Source organism: Anas platyrhynchos, chromosome 4, assembly GCF_047663525.1.
Source record: "Anas platyrhynchos isolate ZD024472 breed Pekin duck chromosome 4, IASCAAS_PekinDuck_T2T, whole genome shotgun sequence".
NCBI lineage: Eukaryota > Metazoa > Chordata > Aves > Anseriformes > Anatidae > Anas > Anas platyrhynchos.
This window is the reverse complement of record NC_092590.1, coordinates 7,716,894-7,730,538: the sequence shown is the minus strand read 5'-3', so window position 1 is coordinate 7,730,538 and position 13,645 is coordinate 7,716,894. Positions and strand designations below refer to the sequence as shown.

The 13,645-nt window shown below is 42.7% G+C and overlaps 1 protein-coding gene across 1 annotated transcript in view; it reads right to left on the bottom strand.

Moving 5' to 3' along the window:
• Window positions 1-13,383, bottom strand: part of COL25A1 (collagen type XXV alpha 1 chain) — a 300,658-nt gene extending 287,275 nt beyond the window's left edge. Inside the window, exons 1-2 of the mRNA XM_027457462.3 lie at window positions 12,544-13,383; window positions 11,917-11,986 (exon numbers count right to left, since the gene is read on the bottom strand). Coding sequence (XP_027313263.3) covers window positions 11,917-11,986; window positions 12,544-12,897 — 424 coding nt within the window. The 5' untranslated portion in view covers window positions 12,898-13,383. The remainder of the gene's footprint in view (window positions 1-11,916; window positions 11,987-12,543) is intronic.
• Between the last annotated feature and the right edge of the window lie 262 nt (window positions 13,384-13,645).

Here is a 13,645-nt window from a genome sequence, read left to right as displayed (position 1 = left end):
GAACTATGAACTGAAATGTGAGACTATGTAAGTCTCACACAAAAATACCTTTTTTTTATTTTTATTTTTTTTAACATTGTACAGGCTGTCCCCAAAGGGACCAGAACTCTCACAACATCACGAAACTAATTTAGTATTCTTATAAGTACAAACATAAATAACGTTCTTACTCAAAGAATGGAAAGAATAAATGGTAAATGAATAAAAATAGCATTTATACGATGGGAAAGAACTATAAATCAAAGCTGAAGTCAATGATAATGGCTGCACATATAAACAAGTATGCACTAGGATCTAAAGTGGTGGGTGGGCGTGCTCAGATCTGACTCCAAAGGAGCTACTGATTTCAGTTGAAATCTGTGGGACTGTTCGTATGAATTAATTTATCTGCATATTTTGGGTATGACTATTCAGTCAGAACTACAGGTAAAGACTATTTTCACATACCACCAGTTAAAAAGTAAAGTCACATTTGGGCATTAGAAACTCTGGTAGCACAAGAAGCTGCTTCCATCCCTGAGCAAGTTATCTGAGCTGGCATTGGCCACCTCTTCAAACATGGAGGTTCTTCTGGTTTAGGTTGTTTTTAAAAACAAACTAACTAAAATCATTAAAAAAAAAAAAAAAAAAAAAAAAACACTCCCAGAAGGTTGCATCGTTTCAAATTGATGCATTTGCATCAAGTTGGAGTGGAGTTTGCATCAAGGTGGAGTTCAGATGGCCATCAGTGTGAAACCACCAGAGCACGCTACACAGGATCTCATGCAAGTATCCTCAGAAAATGACCATCAGATTCTATTGATTATGTTCGGTCTCAGTAATCAAAAAGGAGCATGGTCATTACCAAGATCAAGAAGAAAGAAATGCATTTTGAGAACAAAACTTCTGCTCCTCAAGGCAGTAACTTTATTTGTAATAATGAATACTTTGTACATGCAAGACTTCAGGATGCTTTGATTAAGGTATACAACATTTGCATCAATGCTATCTTGCACGCAGAAGAACTCAAGTATGAACACATTCTACCCTGCCTTTACAGCCCTATAAAAGAATAGTCACAACACAGGGCTGTTGCTTAGTTGTCTTTGCTGTAATCCATTAAGCATGGCTTCCTCTAAATGCGCATTCAATTTTTTCCAGTGTTCCAGTTATTATAATATACATAGTGAACACTAATTTTGTACTATCCTAGAATGGACTGGGATTGTTCAGAATACAAGAACAGACCACCTTGTAGCAGCAAAACAGTTCCAAGGAAAAAAAGGTGAGGATTTCAGCCATCTTACATTTTTCACTCATTGCTGGTGGTTCACTTTTCAAAGTTGGTGCTTCTTTTTAGCTGGCCATGATAACAGATTATGCACTGCCTCTTAACTGAAGGTGCCAAAAGAAAGTCTTCCTCCTGCACATCAAGATATGGCTCAGCCTGGAATTTAAACTAAGGAATTATGCAAAGCTGTCCTACAGTGAAATAAATCCACAACTGTCAGACTTCACTACTAATCTCTCTTCGCTAAGATTAGTCTCCATACGCTAAAGAAACACAGTGCACTTACATGCTTGCTGCGTTGGAAAAACACTCCATCTTCGCATGCAAAAACATTGCCAGCCTTCTACAAACATGGCTGTCATCATGACAAAGATGCCAACTCTAAGTAAGTATTGACAATAGCTGTCTAAGCACTAGTTCATTTTAAACTGATGCCACGCCACTGTGTCTTTCAGCCTCTCTGGTTCATCAGTATTCTGTGCACATACTATCTGGAAAACGTACACAAGATGTTCCTTGCTTAACTATGACTTCTCCATGAACACATGTGTATAGCTACAGCAAATACCTTGATCCATTGCTGTACTACTGGTGCTTTCATCTCTGGGTGCCACAAAGCCGATCCCCAGCTCCACGTTAATGTATGCAAATGATTGCCAAGGACCCCACCAGGACAGAGAGCAAAGACAGGCACAGAGCTCAAGCTCAGCATTGCCAAAAGGACCACCTTACCAGCAACCACATGTTGGTATATGTTTGAGTACCTCTGCACAGAGCACATCTCTTGGTATAAGGATCAAATTAGGATTCAAAGTATTTTTACTAAAGTTTGAGACAACTATCGTGTCTCGGAGCTGAAGGGCATGAAATCAATATTATATTAATCACCTCAATGTCAAGCTGAAGCAACGGTTCCCAGCATTTGTCATCCTTTCAGCTGGCAGCACCCAGCAGTACAGCAGTAGAGATGCACACATTAAATGAACATTTGATAAACAGCAGCAGAAGAGTTGACAGCACAGAGACAGTCAACACATTAAAATATTTTTATAGTGATGCCATTCAGCATTTTCTAGACACAAATTCTAGATGAGAATATTAATCCACAGACCTGTGGAGTTTATCCTTTTAATCCTCGGTGGCCATATCCCTATGCTCAGGTATCAAGGCTTTGCTTTAATAACACCAAGGACATCAGAACAAGAGCTTACTCAAAAGGAATGGGCATGGGGCGGGGAGGAAGAGAGGTGCCTTCAAGCAACTGGATCTCATATTCTTAAAAGAGATTATTAGAGCTGCCAGCTAAAGGAAATACCTCCTCAACTTAAGACGCATAAGCTTTGGCTTTTAGCACTGCAGCCCTCCATTAAAATCCTACCATCATCTGGTATATAAGCAACTTATGTCTGGTATATAAGAAACCTAGCAACACAACTAGTACTACCAGCACAAGCCAGGTAGTCTGAAGACAACTATGTTCTTGTTTGCAGACAGTACATGATCTTAAATCACAGAAATATCTTTCTAGAGGTAAGAGCTTGGTGCCCTTCAAATTACAGGGTGCCATTCTGCCTTTAGATATGCATATATAAAACCACTGCAATCTCTGCCACACCTCTGATGGAAAGATTTTGGACTCTGATTTTCAGCACATTTTTTTTTGTTTCAAAACTCATCCCTCCAACCCACTCCCCACTGTTTTAGAAGAGAGATCTTTCTAAATAGCAGTTTTCCACCATAATCTTAAAGACAACAGACTACAAATGTGCTTATACCCCATTCATAATCTTTTAACATACGTTTTCCTCTGTGCTGCTAGGGTCATTATCTTCCCGTTGAGTATTTTTAAAGTAAATGGATTTATGTTAAGACAGGGTAAGTAGCAAATGCCAGAGCAGAAAAGGCCTTGACACTACTTATTTTTTTACAGTCTTCCTCCCATGATGTTTACAGCTCTTACTATATAGCCGCTTACTCCTAAGAATACTACAACTCTCCAGAAGAGTAGAAATAAAAGCTCATAAGCTTACTGATTCTGTTTGTTGTGGAAATAGGAAGAGAAAATAAAATACTTTCCTCCCACAAACCTCTGATGCTCATAGGAAACACCTTCCGGATACCAGTGGACTGAGGTAGTACGAGGAAATGGCACGAGCCAGCTATTTCGGTCAGCGGAAACCAGTGGATCAGCCACCTGGTTTCACGTAGGTTTTCCCTGCAAGGTCAAGATGTCCCATTCTTCCTCCAGTTACATTAAGTGAGCTATATTCTGTGCTATGTCACCATGATTCGAGGGGCAGCCTACCTCGTGTCCAACGTACAGCAGTGCGTGGAAGTACCAAAATGTCAGACTGCTGCATTATGCAGTACGGCATGCTTCACTGAGGATCAAAGATCAGAGAGAAATATTGTTTGATCCCCTTCTTCCTCTCCTCTGCACTCCTTCAGCTGGACTTGTAAAGAACCAGGAAAGGGTAGGGGAAGCTATTTAGATGGAATCAAGTCCATCGTTATTCCCTTTATGGCCTCCTTTTCAGGTTCTCCGAGAACATGTGACCCACTCTCCATTGTGAGCCCAAACAAGACATATTAGCAAAGGTAAACATACGAAACAAAATTCCTTAAATGCACTTCTAAAAATAAATAAATAAAATCCTAAATACTTAACAAGTCATGAGAGAATTTTTCTAAGGCACTTGCCCAACACACAATAATTGCAAGACAAGTTTCACAAACATACAAAACTAAGATAATAAATGGCTAACAGACTATTTAAAACTAAATGCAATGATTTTAATAGACCTTCATCTATTCCTCATGTACACACTTCAAAGAAAACTGAACCTTATTCATCCTTGACAACTTCCTGCTCAGTTTTTAAGACAAGGAAGGAAAAATTATTGTTGCTTAAACATTGCTTTTTTGTTGAGCATATTTTTGCAGAAGTCTCTGAAATCGTTGTATTATTTTTCAGAGCATTGTAGAAGTAAAAACAAGAACTATAGTTCTGTCATCTCTATTATTACATGTTCATTCCATTTGTTGTTTCTTTGCCCTACAGAAGACCACCATCATTTCTTTGATAATCATGAGAACATGTCTCTAAGAAAAGGATTTACAAGGGTGTATAATAATTTTGTATTTCTTCAAAAAGCTTATGATGCATCATCATTTGTTTCAAAGCTTTCAAAGCACAAGAAACAACTCCTGCCAAACATGCATACAATATTTACAGCTGCAAGTAAACGTCTGCTCCTATAAACCTTTGGCTGCGCATGTAAATGAAAATGGCTTTTAATAAGTAAGGAAAGACATAAGGGCAGGGGAGGAGCAGGAAGGATCACTTTTATAGCAAGCATCACAGACAAGACTGTCTTCTAACATACATAAAAGGCTGTTTTAAGGAGCACACAAGGATCAGGTTTTTTCATGAACACAAAGGATAAGACAAGTGATTTACTTCACAAATAAGAGAACTGTAGCCTGCCCACTAAGAAAGAACTTCCTAACTTGAGTCATGAGCACTATAAGTAGGCAACCTATGGAGATATTTTACCAGTATGTTTTTTCAGCTCAGGCACATCTATGCACCAGCAACTTCTTGTACCACACATTTACTAATTTTCTAAGCAGCACATTTTTAAACTGATGAGAACATTTACATGAGGCTGCTGCATTTAATCATGAAACTGAGGCAGATCCAACAACTTGGATCCAGCCACGACTGACTGGAAACAGCAGTTGTGAACCATGTGGAAGGAAATACCTGACAATGACTGCCTACATACATTTGTAGAGTACAGAATGACATTTCGGTACTTCCATGCTATAGAGTACAGAAGCATGAATAAAACATAATATCCAAACCAGTATTTCTAAAGATTTTCCAGTCTACGGAGAGGAAAAATAGCTGCTATTTACATAAAAATAAATAGCAACCTTGCACGTGCATGTTTGGCACTCAGTTTTGAAAACTTGTTCTGACATTCTATTTTTATTGAGCTCTCACAAACAGCTTCTTTCTACTTAATCTCATGAAGAGATGAGCACATGAACTTAAGCTGGCACTGCTCTCAGGCTTTGCTCTATTGTAAGTCTAAGCCGTAAAAGCATGACAGACCACAAGCCTTGAAAAAGCAAGCCTGCAGCACTGTGTTCACTATTGTGTGTATTATCCAACTGCAAGCTTCCACTTCAGTCATACAGGGGGATAAGTGCTTCTTCCAAACTGTATTACTCTACACCCTCTTACATCTTCTTAATAATTCAGTAAGCAGACAGATTTCCTTTCTGTGGCTGAATTTTAGGAAATCTGGCAGTGTAATCAAGTGAAACAATGAAAGGGAAAACTGTTCTGTGTACAGTAACCTTCCTGAAGAGACAACGTGACTCAAGTTCTGCATGTGTTAAAATGAGATCGATGGTTTCACAGGGTTGGTACCATTGAATAGGTTAATTATGATTCTGGTAACCTAAAAGGCCCTGTAAAGACAGATTCTGTCAGCTTGATAGCTAGCTGATTTTTACAGTGCTAAGAAAAAAAAAAAGACAGGTAGGCTGCAGCCAGTAAATTCAGAAAGTATTGAGAAGGAGAATGAGCACTGTAATGCAGGTGCAGTGATCCATCTTTGTAACAGCACATTCTAAACAGCCTGCTAACCTTAACAGAAAGGGCTGAAGGTGAGTGTGAAGAAACAACATAAGTACTGTTGAATTGAGCTCAGTTATCCAAGCTCTAAAGACTCTTAGTTTATAGATACAAGCATTGACAACTTAAGAAAACACACACACCCCAAAAAAAAAAATAATGCTCCTACAGTGTTTTTAACAGTCACTTCTCAAACTGCAAGATCCACTATAGTTGAACTGCTTTGACTCTTGAGCAGTTCTTCAAGATGGACAGCTGCCATGTGGAAGGAAATATAAGCAAAAGGCTTGCAAAAGTCAAATACAAGCATTAAAGAGTAATTAATGCAGACAAATAATCCTTCTTTTCCTTTAAATACACCTCATTTGACAATGTGTGCTAGCTCGATCAATATTAACTCAAGACAAAAATGTTTTGTTAATAGCACTTCTGTGATAAAATCAACTTTTGCTAAATGCCATTGACATCAGTAACGTTACAGAAGAGAAATCTGGTGCAGTTTGCTGTTGATCAGTTCTGCTTTGAGCCACATCACGTTTCATTCATCATGCTGCACACCCTACCTCCTCACCCACAGGCAACAGAATTAAAAGGTCATATCTTGGCCAATAAAATATATTTTATCTGTTCTGAAGGGGGAAAAAACAGTATCTCTAATCAGTCATCCAAACAAGACAGACTACCCGGAAGGTTGCATGCTGCTGCACATCAGTAAACATCTTTATCTAGGAATTGAAATGAAAAATATCAAACCAGTGAAGGTATGAAAGAAGAGCTCAAAGCCCTGTCAGAAGAATTACCAAATTAAAGCTGAGCACTGCATTCAGCAAATAGATGATACAGACATGGCAGAAATAAGTAGTGCTGGCAGCTAGGTATGGGTAGCGCACACAGGAATTTTAAGTAACAGGGGAAAACACTGTGGATACTTTCTATATCTATCTGTATTTTCTGTTGGGTCTCTCTGCCAGTAAACATTTAAGTCAGCTCCCCTTTTCTTTACCTCTTTGGTCTTACAAAAATACTTCCCTGTAATTGTAACAAACAAAAGTAATACCCTGCTGATAATAATTTCTGGATTCTTTTAATCCACCAAATTGATTTCTCCTCCATTCTCTCAGCCTCACTAATCAAAATGCTCCAGGAAACAGCCTTTCTGGAACACAGGGAAATAACAAAGAGCGCCTAAATTGTATAGTCTGTTCATTTATCTCCACCACATGTCAAAACAAATCTTAGAAGGTGCTTAGAAGGACAAAAGCAAATTGGGATGCTAAGAAAATGAATTAATTTTTGCCATCCATGCTGCTATCAAAATACACACAGCATACACATCATCTTGAAGAACTATCACTGTAGAACACAGTTTTCCTACTAGATTTACTGTAACCGAAGGAAGACCAACTGGTATTGCATCCATGAAAAAACTGGGCTTATGGTGTTTCATCTGATGATGATCTGATATAAACCAAGTCTATATACACTCAACTAGCCTGAAACAAGCTTTATAACCAAATCAAAGCAAATTGCACAGCGAAGGAGAAGGTACATCAAATGCCAAAACACAGTCTTAAAAGAGCCTTGAGATGGAGAATCAGAATGACATGATTACCATAACAGCACAAAATAGCTGGCTAGGAAAGAAGAACAATGACAGTGTCCATGTCTGGAAAAGGTTTGGAGCAACAGGTATTTGAACACAAAGGGAAAATAAACACAGATTTCTTGATGGGGGAAAATACCAGAGAAAGAGCAAAGGAATGTAAACATTGTCTGTGGCAAAGAAGAAAAACAAAAATAAATTACAAGTTAAAAAAGAAAAGTCATCAACTTTGCCAAGTATCCCTCAGTGAAGTCCAGCTTATGCTCTGTGGAAGAAATGAAGAAAAAACTGCCGTCATTTTATGTGCAAGCTATACTGAGTACATAGCGTGTCACAGTAGTTAAAGACTATCTATCATATTATGCAACCAATGCACAATTAAAGAGATGCATGGCATATAGGCACTTAAAAAAAAAAAAAAAGCAAAGTGGGGTAGGGGGGGACTTTATTGTAACATTTTTTCCCCAGAAGCAACAAAAAATTAATCCTCTGCTAAAAAAAAAAAAAAAAAGAGACAGGAAAGGAAAAGAGAAATTAGTTTAACACTTCTGAAAACATTAACGAAATATTTATGGATAAAAGTCTTCCTTTCATTCTTTCACAGGCTTTCTCAAAATGTTACAGGCCAAATCATGTTTTTCCTTAAGCAATGGTCACCCAGTCCTAAAGCTCAATTTCAGTGAAATTAACAGAAGCTTACTTACTGAACCACACAATTAACTGCTCGCTTTACCACTTACCAAGCCTGAGCCTTCTGCACCAACAGACCTCAGTCGTACACCTGCCAACCTCACCATACCACACACGTGAGCTCACTGAAGGCTGCTTACAGAGTGAGACAGCGTGGCACATGACCACAAGTTCAAAGGACCTGATCTATATGGCACAGAAAGGCTCAATCCACCAAGACACGCGAGCATGTGCTTAGGACCCATAGGCTTCAACAGAAGCTGTGTGTGCACTTGAGTTCTGTTTGGAAGAAAAGAGTCTAAATCTACTAAGAGTTAACAATTTCCCGTAACTCCACTGCATCAGGAGTAGCCCTGTGTCATCTGCAAGCGTTACTCCTTCCACAACAGTACAAATCCTGGCACTTGGCAGTAAGTATCCAGCACCGTGCCTTGGAACAGCTGGTTGTGCCACTGGAGCCATTTAAAGATTGAAAAATACGAAATAGTTACCTACACACCTACTTTTCTGTTCATCAGTTGTGGTTGGGAAACATTAAATTGAAATAATTAAGAATATATTCATTTTCCTTTGTTTCCCAGGTTTAAGCTTAAAGTTATTTTAGCCACTCAGTTCACTCCTAGTCCTATGTGCGGAGGACTAGCTGCCAGCAGTGACTGCAGCACTCTTGTTAGAGCTGAGGTAATTTAAGAGGAATGTCAGCATGCATTTACATTTCAAACTTTATTACTCTGCTTTAAGAGAAAGAATGCCTGCTATTGTCATTTAAAAATATTTACAAAATCTTTGGTATCTGGTTTTAGTCCTACAGAATTAAAATCAAAACTCAACATCTCCTTACATTGTGTGGCTTGTAAAAGAAAACAAACAATAATTAGAGAACTCACTTAGTGAAAACCAAGTTTTTAAAATCTGAGAAATGTAACTCCTCTGCAGTCTAGACAACGTTGAAGACTACTGTGGAGTTACAGGGAGCTACATGTGGATAGCTTTGCAAGTTATAAGCAGCTGTGAATCTGGCTGCCTTCAGCATCCAAGCCACTCAAACCCAGTTTCCTTTGAACATGCAGTTCCTACCATGAAGATCCACGAGGGGATGAACATCTCAAGCTACTGAGATCTACATCAGTTGCATAATTTTAACCCTAAATCAGAGACCACATTCTCACCCTTCCACCCACAACCCGAACTTCTCTCTCTTCTTTTTGTAGAGGGCAAAGGAACTTATTTTTAAATAGTCTTTATTTCTCTTTAGAGAACAGAATGATGGAAACTTCTTTGGTAGCCACGTGGCAGCAGCCTTTTTCTTGCAGCATAGGGATCATTCAAGAATTCCCTGTGGACCATGAAGGCTTTCCAAAGCCATCTCTAACAGACATATATTGTATTATTATGTAAACCCAGACAAGAAATACACTATCTGAGCAGAATAAAGCACCAAAAATGGAGCTATGTGGTGAAGCAGAGAGGTAATTTACTCTTTGGCGTCGCAAATAGCAGACAACAGAAAAAAAAGAGAGAGTTTCCATGATTCTTTTCCTATTAAACCAAATGCCTTTCTGAACATAGCCATCCAGATTTGTAACAGCAGCATTAGGGATAAAAATAAAAGCACATCGTGTCCAGCCTAAAAGCAAGCCCAACAAACTGAACCAAATGAAGGAACAACAATTTATTTGCTCCGTCCTCTCCTGCTCTGCCTAGTACCTGCCATCAGGAAAGCCCCGTACCCTGGTGGTGGGGCCGCTCTGCTCTTTTTCTCTCAGACACAGCTCCCAGGATAATGCCATTTTGATGTAGACACCTGTCCACTGGCAACAAGCACGAGAGCATCAACGCATTTTAAGCTGTCCAAAATGAGGCTATCGCATGGCGATACCTTCCAGTCACTATAAAACTTGCTTCCAAACTGAAATAGCTACCCAGGGGGTGAAAAGCTCTGTATCACATTCCTAATCCCCATAACAGCCAATCTCCTCTGTGGAAAAAATAAATAAATAAATAAAAACTGTTCATAGAAGTTTTCTTATCTAATGAATCTTACTCCCTTGAAGATATTTCCCAGCTCACTTTATTCTGACTTCTACCTGAGTATTTCTGCAATGCACATGGAAGATATCCTGCTGATGATCATCTATTTGATAAAACATACTTCTTAATAATAAAGGACAGGTAAAAATTGGTATAATGTGGAGCTCTAGTGGTAGTGGGGAAGTAAAGCACCACATAACACAACTGTGAAACAGTAGGTACTGACCTTTAGTCTGAAAACAGTAAGTGAAAACAAAACAAACGGATCTAAACAAGGAGAACAAAGCGAGACTGCTTGGAATCAGATTCAGCAGCATTTTGGCCTCACAGAGAACATCTCTGCATGCGACGCGATGAGCAATCCCCATTTTTAATGCACAAGCTTCAAACCTGTAATTATTGCAGTTAAGCAACAGAAAAAATAAAATCAACACCGTACACTCACGTCAGTCTTAAAGGAGGTAAATATACGTATATATAGTACAGCAGTAAACCAAAGTTTCTTATCAAAACTAGCCAAGAGCTGAGCAAATCTACGCGTTCCTTTACAATAGTCTGTCGTGTACATTATTCTTTTCATACTAGCCACAGTAACTCCTATAGCAGCCAGTAAGAAATTCTGTTCTCAGTTGTAATATCAGCATAACACTGTGATACTGCACATTGTACATAAAATACTGCACAATGAAGTTCAGTAGCTCCTTCAGACCAACAAGCTTGGCAGGGCTTACACCCCTAACCAAAAGAGAGCCTTACTTAAGCTCATAGCTCTACTGGCAAACATTACCAGCAGCTCAGCTCTTGCTGATCATCGCTACTCTACCTGTAAAGGTAACGTGCTCTTTTCTCCATATGGGATGTGAGGGTACGTAAAACACACTGTGTGTGCATCGTGCTTCATCACACAGAGGATGCTGGAATTCCTACGTCACCCCGTGAAACATTAGCATCATTTTCTTTGCTTTTAAGATGTCGTTTGAACTTGGGTACATGTCATCAGATGTTTATAAATCTAGCACAATGTTGACGGTCAGACTGTCAAAAAGCACCACCAAAAACACAGACAACGTCACTGTGTGCACACAAACAACTGATCCCAGAAGTGGAAATCCCCATTTCCAAAGTCAAGCAACATCACCAGTGGCATAAACAAATGCAGATCTGAATCCTCGGTGTGAAACCTGCCATCCCTTCCGAGGGGAACTGCTTTCATCTGCTGCTCCAGGAAAACAAGGCACCACTGAAAAAGCTCTTGTATGTACTCACTGCTGACTTGCGATGCATTCTCTGCTTATTTTAATCTTTGTTATAAATTTTCACTAGGAATTTTTGTTTGACTTCCTAAACCGAGCACTCAATGCCTTGATTCAGTACTACCCCGTTTAAGATCGGGTGTATTTCTTCTTGCTAGGGTGGATTGTTAACTTCTTCACAAGTGTTATTGCTCGGCATCTTCCAACCTGGCGCTGGGTTTTTAACTCACGTTTATCCTACCCAGTGCCACAATGGAAACGCAATACAGTTCTGGGCTTCACACCTTTCCCACCCAATGCGTAGGTGCTGACTGAAGAATCATCCCCTTGACCTGACTGAAGTGTATCTGAAACACGCGGGACGCAAACCCCCAGGATTACGAGCCTGCGAGGGGAGAGGTTTGCAGGCTGTGCCTGTTACCTGGTGGGCAGCTGCATTCTGGAGGCACTTCTCTCGCGACTCGTATTTTTGCCAAGTGCTCGTAGGACTTCTGTGGGTGAGAGAAGCAGTGTGAGGGGACACAGCGGGCTTGGCCAAGCGTTGCAGACCCGCGTGCCTGCAAACCGCGACTCACAACTCGCTCGCGGGCTGCACAACCAGCTGGGGCTCCTTCACTCGGACTCAACCCAGCCTCCATCCCTGACCCCTCCACCCCTACAACTGCTGAAAGAAACCCACCAGCTCTCTCCCACCTCCACCACCCCCTCCGTGAGCACCCCCGTACTTTTTTATTGCGTTTTTATTACAGACACAGGGGATAAGCACAGGGACTCACAGGAAGAAAACCCTTGGGGCTTTCCAGCGTGACGGCCACCCTGTGAGCCCCCTGATCCCCTATCAATGGCCACCACCCAAGTCTCCCAACCTCAATGGTCACCTCCCCAAGCCCCCCATCACCGCTCTCCCCCATCCTCATCCCATCCCTTTCTCTCTCCCACTCCCCTTGCCACCCTCGGAGCTGCCCCACCGGCCTCCCCTGACCCCAGAGGGGCTCTCAGCACCCCCTCCCGGAGCATCCCCCGCCTGGTCCCGTCCCGTCCCACACACCTGGGCGAGGAGCCGCTCCACTTTCTCCTGCATCATCGCGTTCAGCTGCTCCAGGGAAAAGCCGGGCAGCGGCGGGAGCGGAGCGGCGGCGGCCGACGACCCCCCTCGGGCTCCCTCGATGGCCTCCAGCCTGGCCTGGAGGTCGCTGGTCCGCACCCCCAGGTAGAGGCAGGATGCGGCCGCCAGCGCCGAGAGGAGGGCGGCCAGCCCCGAGCCGCACGGCCGCGGGCAGCGCTCCCCGGAGCAGCCCGGCCGCTCGCTGCCATCCCGTCCTGCGGCTCCCCGGCTCTTCCCCCGCATGCTTTCGCACCCTTCAGCTGCGGCAGCTTTTATTTCCTTCCCTCCGCCCCCCATGGAGGCGAGTAGTTTGCAAACAGCGGCAACAAAACGAAAAGAGCGATAAGAATAATGACGATGATGATGGTGGTGGTGGTGATAATAAACGGCGGGGAAACGAAATAACGGGAAGGCGGGACGGCAAGAATCAAGGCGAAAAAAAAATAAATAAAAATTAAAAAAAAAAATAAAACCACAAAAAACGGGCTGTCGCACTCGGAGGGGGCTCCCCCCGCAGCCCCCCGGGGGTCGCAGGCTCCGGAGCGGGTCGAGCCCCCGCGGCTGCCGCCCGCCCGGTGCTGGGAGCGCTCTGCGGCCGCCGGGCCACTTGTCAGAGGGGTTTGGGGCGGGAGGGAAGCCCCCCCCCGCTGCTCCTCTTCCTCCCTCTCCCCCTCCTTCTTCCCTCTACTCCCCCTCCTTCTTCCCTCTACTCCCTCCCAGGGCCGCCGGACTTGTTGCTCCCCCCCTCTCCCCACCTGCCTGCGGGCTCCCCGGGGCGGGGAAGCCCCCTCCCCTCTTTTCCCCTCCCCTTCTTCGTTAGCATAATTTATTCACCTGGGCGGGGGGCGTTTTGCATAATGTATGCGCGGCGCGCCCCCGAGGTGGCGCGCCCCCGCGGTGGCAAGCCAGCGCTGGCCGAGGGTGGCCTCCGCCGGGCTTCCAAGGCGAGCAGCCCGCTAGCCCCCGGGGCCACCCCGCATCAGCCCCGCGCCGAGCTCAGTCCGCGGTGCCCGGCGGTGCTCGGGGGCTTGGTACCATCCAGTGG